This window comes from Triticum urartu, chromosome 3 (genome assembly GCF_003073215.2).
Source record: "Triticum urartu cultivar G1812 chromosome 3, Tu2.1, whole genome shotgun sequence".
NCBI classification, from domain to species: domain Eukaryota; kingdom Viridiplantae; phylum Streptophyta; class Magnoliopsida; order Poales; family Poaceae; genus Triticum; species Triticum urartu.
The window spans coordinates 477928846-477940850 of record NC_053024.1 but is presented as its reverse complement, the minus strand read 5'-3'; the positions used below and the strand labels follow the sequence as shown (position 1 = coordinate 477940850).

The 12005-nt window shown below is 42.2% G+C and overlaps 1 protein-coding gene across 1 annotated transcript; it reads left to right on the top strand.

Moving 5' to 3' along the window:
• Positions 1-9530: 9530 nt before the first annotated feature.
• On the top strand, positions 9531-11532 carry LOC125548520 (proliferating cell nuclear antigen-like). Its single transcript, XM_048712103.1, has 4 exons — positions 9531-9944; positions 10024-10191; positions 10291-10345; positions 11031-11532. Exons 1-4 carry the CDS (start codon positions 9623-9625, stop codon positions 11080-11082), a joined length of 597 nt encoding a protein of 198 aa, XP_048568060.1. The 5' UTR covers positions 9531-9622; the 3' UTR covers positions 11083-11532.
• The last annotated feature ends 473 nt before the right edge of the window (positions 11533-12005 follow it).

The following is a 12005-nucleotide window of genomic DNA, read 5'->3' as shown; positions in this document are numbered from 1 at the left end:
TTTCTTATGTCAATATGAACTTTTATTTTGAATCATTTGGATATGAACATTCATGCCACAATAAAAAGAAATACATTGAGAATTATGCTAGGTAGCATTCCACATCAAAAAATTTGTTTTTATCATTTACCTACTCGAGGACGAGCAGGAATTAAGCTTGGGGATGCTTGATACGTCTGCAACGTATCTATAATTTTTTATTGCTCCATGCTATTATATTACCTGTTTTGGATGTTTATGGGCTTTACTTTACACTTTTATATCATTTTTGGGACTAACATACTAACTGGAAGCCTAGCCCGTATTGCTGTTTTTTTGCCTATTTCAGTGTTTCAAAGAAAAGGAATATCAAATGGAGTCCAAACGGAATGAAACCTTCGGGAGCGATCTTTTTGGAACAAACGTGATCCAGAGGACTTGGAGTGCAAGTCAAGAAGCAATCGAGGAAGCCACGAGGGTGGAGGGCGCCCCCTATCTCGTGGGCCCCTCGGGCGTCCGCCGACGTACTTCTTCCTCCTATATATACCCATGTACCCCGAAACCATCAGGGGAGCCACCGAAAAACAATTTCCACCACCGTAACCTTTTTGTATCCGTGAGATCCCATCTTGGAGCCGTCGCCGGCATTCTGCCGGAGGGGGAATCCACCACGGAGGGTCTCTACATCAACTCCAAGGCCTCTCCGATGAGTTGTGAGTAGTTTACCACAGACCTTCGGGTCCATAGTTATTAGCTAGATGGCTTCTTCTCTCTCTTTGAATCTCAATACCATGTTCTCCTTCCTCTTCTTGGAGATCTATTCGATGTAACTCTTTTTGCGGTGTGTTTGTCGAGATCCGATGAATTGTGGGTTTATGATCAAGTTTATCTATGACAAATATCTGAATATCCTCTGAATTCTTTTATGTATGATTGAGTTATCTTTGCAGGTCTCTTCAAATTATCAGTTTGGTTTGGCCTACTAGATTGATCTTTCTTGCCATGGGAGAAGTGCTTAGCTTTGGGTTCAATCTTGCGGTGTCCTTTCCCAGTGACAGCAGGGGCAGCAAGGCACGCATTGTATTGTTGCCATTGAGGATAAAAAGACGGGGTTTATATCATATTGCTTGAGTTTATCCCTCTACATCATGTCATCTTTCTTAAAGCGTTACTTTGTTCTTATGAACTTAATACTCTAGATGCATGCTGGATAGCGGTCGATGTGTGGAGTAATAGTAGTAGATGCAGGCAGGAGCCGGTCTACTTGTCATGAACGTGATGCCTATATACATGATCATGCCTAGATAATCTCATAATTATTCGCTTTTTTATCAATTGCTCAACAGTAATTTGTTCACCCACCGTAATACTTATGCTATCTTGAGAGAAGCCTCTAGTGAAATCTATGGCCCCCGGGTCTATCTTTTATCATATAAGCTTTCAATCTACTTTTATTTGCATCTTTACTTTTCCAATCTATATCATAAAATACCAAAAATATATTTATCTTATCATATTATCTCTATCAGATCTCACTTTCGCAAGTGGCCATGAAGGGATTGACAACCCCTTTATCTCGTTGGTTGTGAGTTCTTTGTTTGTTTGTGTAGGTGCGTGGGACTTTTGAGGAGCCTCCTACTTGATTGATACCTTGGTTCTCAGTGCTGCATCACCCTTTCCTCTTCAAGGAAAACCAACACAAGCTCAAGACGTAGCAACTATCATCAGGAAGATTAACTCCCAGTTGAATCAAGTGATTATTATACCCAGACATTTTGAGTATATGTTCACTGACAGAACTATTCTCTTCCATCTTCAGCTATAGAACTTATTGGAGACTTCATATCTCTCAATCCGGGCATTTGCTTGAAATATTAACTTCAACTCCTGGAACATCTCATATGCTCCATGATGTTCAAAACGCCGTTGAAGTCCCGGTTCTAAGCCGTAAAGCATGGCACACTGAACTATCGAGTAATCATCAGCTTTGTTGTGCCAGACGTTCTTAACGTCGTCAGTTGCATCTGCAGCAGGCCTGGCACCCAGCGGTGCTTCCAGGACGTAATTCTTCTGTGCAGCAATGAGGATAATCTCAAGTTACAGGCCCAGTCCATGTAATTGCTACCATCTTTCAACTTAGCTTTCTCAAGGAACGCATTAAAATTCAACGGAACAATAGCACGAGCCATCTATCTAGAACAAACATATACAAGCAAAATACTATCAGGTACTAAGTTCATGATAAACTTAAGTTCAATTAATCATATTACTTAAGAACTCTCACTTAGATAGACATCCCTCTAATCATCTAAGTGATCACGTGATCCAAATCAACTAAACCATGTCCGATCATCACGTGAGATGGAGTAGTTTTCAATGGTGAACATCACTATGTTGATCATATCTACTATATGATTCACGCTCGACCTTTCGGTGTCAGTGTTTTGAGGCCATATCTGTATATGCTAGGCTCGTCAAGTTTAACCTGAGTATTCCGCGTGTGCAACTGTTTTGCAACCGTTGTATTTGAACGTAGAGCCTATCACACCCGATCATCACATGGTGTCTCAGCACGAAGAACTTTCGCAATGGTGCATACTCAGGGAGAACACTTATACCATGAAATTTAGTGAGAGATCATCTTATAATGCTACCGTCAATCAAAGAAAAATAAGATGCGTAAAGGATAAACATCACATGCAATCAATATAAGTGATATGATATGGCCATCATCATCTTGTGCTTGTGATCTCCATCTCCGAAGCACCGTCATGATCACCATCGTCACCGGTGCGACACCTTGATCTCCATCGTAGCATCGTTGTCGTTTCACCACCTATTGCTTCTACGACTATCGCTGCCGCTTAGTGATAAAGTAAAGCAATTACAGGGCGATTGCATTGCATATAATAAAGCGACAACTATATGGCTCCTGCCAGTTGCCGATAACTTGGTTACAAAACATGATCATCGCATACAATAAAATATAGCATCACGTCTTGACCATATCACATCACAACATGCCCTAAAAAAACAAGTTAGACGTCATCTACTTTGTTGTTGCAAGTTTTACGTGGCTGCTATGGGCTGAGCAAGAACCGTTCTTACCTACGCACCAAAACCACAACGATAGTTCGTCAAGTTAGTGCTGTTTTAACCTTCTCAAGGACCTGGCGTAGCCACACTCAGTTCAACTAAAGTTGGAGAAACTGACACCCGCCAGCCACCTGTGTGCAAAGCACGTCGGTAGAACCAGTCTCGCGTAAGCGTACGCATAATGTCGGCCTGGGCCGCTTCATCCAACAATACCGTCGAACCAAAGTATGACATGCTGGTAAGCAGTATGACTTGTATCGCCCACAACTCACTTGTGTTATACTCGTGCATATAACATCTACGCATAAAACCGGGCTCGGATGCCACTGTTAGGGAACATAGTAATTTCAAAAAAATTCCTAGTACACGCAAGATCATGGTGATGCATGGCAATGAGAGGGGAGAGTGTTGTCCACGTACCCACGTAGATCGAAAGCGGAAGCGTTAGCACAACGCGGTTGATGTAGCCGTACGTCTTCACGGTCCGACCGATCAAGTACCGAACGCACGACACCTCCGAGTTCAGCACACGTTCAGCTCGATGACGTCCCTTGAACTCCGATCCAGCCGAGCTTTGAGGGAGAGTTCCGTCAGCATGATGGCGTGGTGATGATGATGATGTTCTACCGACGCAGGGCTTCGCCTAAGCACCGCTACGATATTATTGAGATGGATTATGGTGGAGGGGGCACCGCACACGGCTAAGAGATCCAAGGGATCATTTGTTGTGTCTAGAGGTGCCCCACTACCCTCGTATATAAAGGATCAAGGGGAAGGGGGCGGACAGCCAGGAGCAGGCGCGCCAGGGAGGAGTCCTACTCCCTCCTTTCCTAGTTGGAGTAGGAGGGGGAAGGAAGGGAGAGAGGAGAGGAAGGAAAGGGGGGGCGCCGCCCCCCTCCTTGTCCTATTCGGACTGGGGGGAGGGGGGGCGCGGCCTGCCCTAGCCTCCCCTCCTCTTCTCCATTTAGGGCCCATGAGGCCCATTAACCCCCCAGGGGGTTCCGGTAACCCCCCGGTACTCCGGTATATGCCCGAAACCACCCAAAACTATTCCGGTGTCCGAACATAGTCATCCAATATATCGATCTTTATGTCTCGACCATTTTGAGACTCCTCGTCATGTCTGTGATCACATCCGGGACTTCGAACTACCTTCGGTACATCAAAACATATAAACTCATAATATAACCGTCCTCTAACTTTAAGCGTGCGGACCCTACGGGTTCGAGAACTATGTAGACATGACCGATACACGTCTCTGGTCAATAACCAATAGCGGAACCTGGATGCTCATATTGGCTCCTACATATTCTATGAAGATCTTTATCGGTCAGACCGCATAACAATATACGTTGTTCCCTTTGTCATCGGTATGTTACTTGCCCGAGATTCGACGGTCGGTATCTCAATACCTAGTTCAATCTCGTTACCGGCAAGTCTCTTTACTCGTTATGTAATGCATCATCCCGCAACTAACTTATTAGCTACATTTCTTGCAAGGCTTATAGTGATGTACATTACCGAGAGGGCCCAGAGATCCTCTCTGACAATTGGAGTGACAAATCATAATCTCGAAATGCCAACTCAACATGTACCTTCGGAGACACCTGTAGAGCTCCTTTATAATCACCCAGTTACGTTGTGATGTTTGGTAGCACACAAAGTGTTCCTCCGGTAAACGGGAGTTGCATAATCTCATAGTTGTAGGAACATGTATAAGTCATGAAGAAAACAATAACAACATACTAAACGATCAAGTGCTAAGCTAACGGAATGTGTCAAGTCAATCACATCATTCTCCTAATGATGTGATCCCATTAATCAAATGACAACTCATGTCTATGGTTAGGAAACACAACCATCTTTGATCAACGAGCTAGTCAAGTAGAGGCATACTAGTGACACTATGTTTGTCTATGTATTCACACATGTATTATGTTTCCGGTTAATACAATTTTAGCATGAATAATAAACATTTATCATGAGATAAGGAAATGAATAATAACTTTATTATTGCCTCTAGGGCATATTTCCTTCAGCAACCTATGCGTGAATGGAGATGATGGTGAGGCATCGCGCTGCGCTGACGACGAGGAAAGTAACTTGGCTGAAGGCATCGACAACGGGTGGCTGTCGAGGAAAACGACGCGGTGATGGGGGAGGTGGGTGGCGAGGGATGATTGAGCGGTGAATGGCAGCCAAGGAGACGGAGCGGCGGCGAGATTGGACGAGCTTGCCTTCGGAGTGCATGTGATGCAAGATTTCCTTTCCGGGTTGACCGAGGGCCTCCTTGTGTGTTTATTATTTCTGGTTGAAGCAGTGAACTTCCAGGGTTAAAGCATTTTCTTTTGCCGAAGGGGAGGGTAGAAAACAAAAATAATCAGAGGGGGGATGGGGAGGTTTGTGGTGGGAGGGGGTGGAAACCCTCGAAGCGATGTTGGTAGGAGCATACTGTTCATTTGTTTACTGACATGTTCATAATGTGCATCCTTTTGTTATTGTATTTGGAAACACGTGTAATGTCTCCATATCTTGAAACTACGAATACTGATAAGTGCAAGGCATTCTCTTCTAGAAAATTTGGGAATTGGCTCACACACTATTAAATAATTTGATGCACTCTTTCTTATTTTAAATGGTCAGAAAGAACAAGTGAAGACTTCTATTTTGGATCAATTCCTTTATTGATAGTTTGATAACAATTTCTTAATGACTATTCAAACATATGAACGTTCTCCATAATTAGATTAAATCACTTCTGTAACCTGCAAATGTAGTAGATAAAATTATTCAGATTAAATCTAGAAGAATATATTGAGATTCTACCATGTATATACTTACAAACTAAAAGAGAATGTAATCAAATAATGATATATTTGTCTCTCCCATGGTAGCTATCCAGTTCTAGCGCATGTGTAGAGGACTACAACTTCGCTACTGAACCACCATGAGGAGGCCACCGTGGAGACAAACTAGGTTGTCGTTTAAGTCAACAACCACCTATGACTAATGTACACATATTTTAGTTAAGCGGGACTTTGTTTCAGTTGGATTTTCTCATATATATACACGATGTATTTTTTCCTTCTCGTTTCTTGCAAGCACAGAAATATTATCTTTCTTGCCGGCGAATAATAAGAGAGAACAATACTGTTATTGCGCTATAGGCATCTTGTAAATAAGACATCTCTGATGACAAGTGAGGCACATTTCATTTTAAAATCAGAGATACAACACAGTATCATATTTCACGAACTGATAAGAGTTTTGAAGCTAAAATGATGGTAGAGCAAGCCTGAGAAGTGAGGAAGTCAAGGGTTGGAAGGGTTGCCTTGGTTGGTTTGTAAGGAGACATGATGATTGTCACAGATAAAAACAAAGTAGATAATGGTATGTGTCCCTATGTAAATGGAACCTTATGCCATCGTGAATGACATACATTTGGGTCTGTAGTTTTGTTTATTCCATGGCAATGCACATGCATTAAGCATCATATAGCATGGTCAACGACGAATAATTCAAGACTTGTAACTTCACTACCATTTCCAAATGCAAGTTTGCTGGGAAGTCAAAGTCATGCGCTAGATTGAGAGCGGAGGCATGCGACAGAGAGGAATGTTCTCTCAGGGTGGCATGATTGTCATGAGAGAATGTTTATTTAACTACCGTCGTTTTATATCCTTATTTACTCTATATATCAGCACACCGTTATGTTACTGGAATTTGTATGCCCACATTATTATTTGGTAGAAACAAGTGGGTATACCACAATTAATTGGGAGAAGTTTAATGAATGAGTGTTTCTCTTTATGTTTCTTATGGGCATAAAAACATTATATTTGTTGAGGTTGAAGAATGAGGAGAGATAAACTTGCCATAAAACAACATGCATCTTTCATTAATCGCAAATAAGAAATTCAATACGCCATCATCTTCCGAGGTAGTGATAACCGTCTCATTTTCCAATCAGATATACAATACACCATCATCTCTCGGAGTATGTGAGGACTTTTTCATAGATTTGATAAAGTTTAGAAAAGATGCCAAGTAATGGTTGGGTGAGATGACACTTTGTCTTTTATATTTTTTAATATATGTTTATATGTTCACTTTTATAGGTTAGAGACAAAAAATATATGGCATAAAAAATGTTGATTGACAAAGTCATGGACGTACCTACGATCGAGTAGACTCAAAACTCATCGAGTTTTACACAATGAGATGCATATAGATAATTGTTATTACTTGTATATATATATGTTGCACATGACAATACAAAAGGTGTACTTCTCTTTACTTTTGCAGAGTATAAGAACGGTAGAGATGGATTGTGTGGATGTTCAGAAAGAATCCATCAATAAGGTCCCGAGGCAATGTCGTACAATCAGGAAAAAACTAAAAGCCCGTGGCAACTCATGGGCCTTTTACTAGTTAGTCTATGTTTAATCCTCCGTCCTTGATAGGAAGGCCCAAAATTTTTTTGCCAACGCCGCCGCGAGACTAGGGAGCTCCTATTGGGCATTTGCTATTTGGCGCTGCAGGCGCCCGTTAATGTGTATTTTGCAAACGGGCGCCTGTAGCGCCTCGCACTGGGCCGGCCCGTGGCAACTTATGGGCCTTCTACTAGTTAGTCTATGTTTAATCCTCCGTCCTTGATAGGAAGGCCCAAATTTTTTTTGTCAACGCCGCCGCGAGACTAGGGAGCTCCTATTGGGCATTTGCTATTTGGCGCTGCAGGCGCCCGTTAATGTGTATTTTGCAAACGGGCGCCTGCAGCGCCTCGCACTGGGCCGGCCCAAGTAGTTTTCAGTTCTCTGTGTTAAAGAGACAAAAAATCATGACTTATATGCGGGCTGCAGGATTCGAACTCGCGAAGCTGTGGTTCCATCGAACACGCAACAACCAACCGACAAGCTTCGCCTCTGTGAAATCGTCGATATTCTTTCTTGTTTGTTCTTTCCTCTTCCTTTTCTTTTCCTTTTTCGGTTCTTTTCCTGTCATTTTTCTTTTCCTTTTTCCTTTTTATTTTTTAAATAATGTGAGAAATATTCAGCAGATTTATAGGAACATTTCTTTTCAATTCGACGAACTTTTTTCAAAATCATTGAAATTATTTTCAAATTCGATGAACTCTTTTCTAATTCGATGAACTTTTATCGAAATCAATGAACTCTTTTCAAAATCTGATGAACTTTTTATCTAAAGCAATGAACTTTTTTCAAAATTCGTGAACTTTTATGAAAATTGATGAACTTTTTTTCAATTTTCTTGAACTATATTGAATTTTGTGAACTTTTCGATCTGTGAACTTTTTTCAAACTCATGAACTTTTATGAAAATCGATGAACTTTTTTCAATTTTCTTGAACTGTATTGAATTTCGTGAACTTTTTCGATCCGTAAACTTTTTTCAAACTCGTGAACTTTTTTAAATTCGCTAACTTTTCTGAAATTAGTGGACCTTTTCAAATTTATAAACTTTTTCTTGAACTAGTGTACTTTTTTCAATTTTCGTGAGCTTTTTTTTTAATATCTGAACAAGTACTTTTTGAAACAATTTCGTGAACTTTTTTTAATCTGGGACCAGCGCGGCTGTAATTGTACTTAAATAACGCGCAGTACCACTTGTAAGTTTTATGAGGTTGCCGTAGTGGTTAGCGAAGCGCGTGCAGGTTCCAGCGGCGCGAGTTCGAATCCCCGAAACAACAAACATTTTTCCTATGATTTTTTGCTGCTGCTGCTTGTTCGTGGGCCGGCCCAGCCCGGGGCGCCGCAGGCGCCAGGAGCGCGAACGGGCGCCTGCAGCGCCGTATAGGAGCTCCCCTCCTATTGGGCACCACAGGCGCCAGAAGTCCATCAAAATTCATTGCTTTAGATAAAAAGTTCATCAATTTTCTAGACAGGTTCACAAAACTTGAAAATAGTTCATCAACATTGAAAAAAGTTCATGAATTTTTTTTAAAGTTCATCAAATTTGAAAACAAGTTCTTGAATTTTTTTAGGAAAGTTCACAAAAATAAAAAAACAGTTCATGGATTTTTAAAAAAATGTCCGTTGATTGTGAAGAAAAATTTCATCGCTTTACAATCACGCATTTAAGATAAAAAATAAAAACAAAAAGAAACAGAAAAACAGAAAAAGGAAAAGAAAAAAAAGAAAATGCGAACTGAAATAATAAGAAGGACGCAAGAAGTTATCGTGCATATCGTGCTGGTTAGCACGGTGCGCTGTGAACGTGTAGGTCCTGGGTTCGATTCGGCGCAGCTCTCTATTTTTTGTACTTTATGAAGAGACGTAGCGAAACGCTAAATGGGCCGGCCCATCTCGCGGTGGACTGTAGGCGCCAGTTTGCGAAATGGCCTGTAACGGGCGCCTGCAAACACCGCGAGCCTATGGCTCCCTATTAATATCCGGTTCCCCTTCCTCCGTCCCCTCCCAACCGCTCTCCATCCCGCACCCGTCCAGATCTAGGGTTTCCCGTCCTCTCCCGCCCCTCTTCCCAACGCCGCCATCTTCTCCTACGCCGCCGCCGGGCCGTCCAAGCCACCATGTTTGAGCTGACGATGGCGAAGGGAAGCATCTTACAGGGTGTCCTGGAGGCGATCCTCGACCTGGTCAATGTGGCCAACGTCGACTGCTCCAGCAAGGGCTTCTCGCTCCAGGCCCTGGACACCGAACACGTCGTCTTCCTCTCGCTCTTCTTCCCCTCCGAGGTCTTCCGGTCCTACCGCTGCGACGAAGACTGCTCCATGGGCATCGCAATCGCCGACATGGTCGATTTGCTCCGCGCCTCCAACGATGGTGACATCATCACCATCAAGGTGACCGATCAAAACTTCGAAGACATTACCATAACATTCGAGTCGCCCGGTAAGTGCCCGCACGTCTTTTGCGATAGCTGCTCTTCGCCCTGACCCTGTGCTGATTTTGTGTTTGTGGAAATGAACAGACAAGACTAAAACTACGGATATGGATTTGCAGCTTGTGGACGCCAGAAGCCATCGCCTCAAAATCTCGGAATGGCACGATATGGAGTCGGAGTACCAGGCCATTTTCTGCATGCCCTCTGCGCAGTTTATGTTGAACTGCAAGTCCCTCAGTGTCATCGACGACGATGGTACATAGATTTACCTGGTGATTTATAAGGCTAACTGTTACTGTTGCGCATGGAGGATTCTAGTTATGTACCTTGAACCATTTCCATCTCCTGCTGTAGTTGTCATCAGGGTGAATGAGGAGGTCATCAGCTTCTCTACTAAAGGAAAAAGTGGGTGCGTGAACATTTCCCATGTGCCGAACAAAACTGACAACGTACTTAATAGTTTGACCCTCTTAGCCCCTCAAATTGGAATGGATATCCTCCTCCTCTGAATATCTGTATGTGACTGTAACATGAAATGCAGTGAACAACCATATCAGTGATGTGTTGTAGATTCTTAGCAAGTGTGCATTCTTGGTTCCTCACCTAGGTTATAGGCACCAGAGTAGCCGAACATGCATACATAGTGCCTTAGAACTTCGTTGTCTCACTATACTGTGTTGAGTTCCTAATTCACTTTGTTTGTTAATGTTGGTTTCTGTGTTTGGAGTATGTTTAGTCTGCATAACTTGCAAGTTAATTTGTCTAGAGCAGAAGCTACATAGATTTCATAAAGCGGAACATGGCTCTTCATTTGGTTGATTACATTGGTATTGGTAAATGGGGTTGAATTAGATGTTTGTTTTTTAGTTAGCTTATTATTTCCTCCTTTAACTGTAAAATCTTGGTGACGTGGTTAACTACTCTGCAGTGCAAATTAACATCTGTTTATTCTATAAATTTCAATTGGTTCTATCATATGGAGTAACATCTTTAGTATATTGTGCCATTCAATTAGTATTTTAAGAAACTACTGAAGAATAGATCCGTCTATGCGTATCTGCACTAGTTAATGGGTCATGTTTGTATCAATGCAGCCAGAAAAAGCTAGTGTTACCCTTACACATATGCGAGGGCCAGTTTCATTGACCTTGAACCTGAGGTACATGAAGTCCTGCGCCAAGGTGTCTACCCTGTTTGATCAAGTGAAGATCGGTCTCTCCACCAAGCTACCTTTGATGGTCGAGTGCAAAATTGCAGAGAAGGGCTACATCAGGTATTTCGTGGCACCAAAGATAACAGAGGAAGAGGAAGGGAAAACAGAGACCGAAGAGGCAAAGGAAGAAAGCAAAAAAAAATGATGAAACGGGAGATGAGATGCTGGGCTGATGAATAAGCAGGGATACGTTGCCTACTATTGTGTGCAAGCAAAATTGAGTTCTTGTGTTCAATTAGCATTGAAGTATGTGCATTAAGAGTCTGCTCGTGACAACATCTCTACTTTTAAGTGTCTTCCGTATTTTGAACAAACGATGATGTCTGTACTAAGGTGCAATGTATGAACTTATGAATGGAGCAATCTCATTTGCGAACCGTTCCGAGCGTGCCTCATTTATGATGAGATCTATTGAAACGAACCAAGGTTTTTCTATTATTTTTAATATAAGAAAACGCAACAGGAAAGACGATAGAAACCTTGTCTTCTGGTCCCATGCTTCTGGTGGGGAAAAAAGGAGGCAAAAAAGAACAAAGGCAAAAAAGAAAGAACAACGATCTGAAGTGCTCCTGTACCTTTGGCCTAATCCCCAATCCAAAAATCTGTAACGAACACCTCAATAGCTGTTACAACCTACCCCTATCCATGAACTTGACCCCATCATACAAAACGAGTATGGCAGCCGCACCCGTGCTCCCCCCCTCCTGTATATCTTCCTTGAGCAATCGAGGGTGCTACAGTAAACAATCGAGGGCGCCACGGTAGAATCTAACGAGCCTAATTATGTCATGATTAGACAACGTTGTGCTACAGTAAACAATCTTTAATGACGGATTAATTAGGCTTAATGGATTCG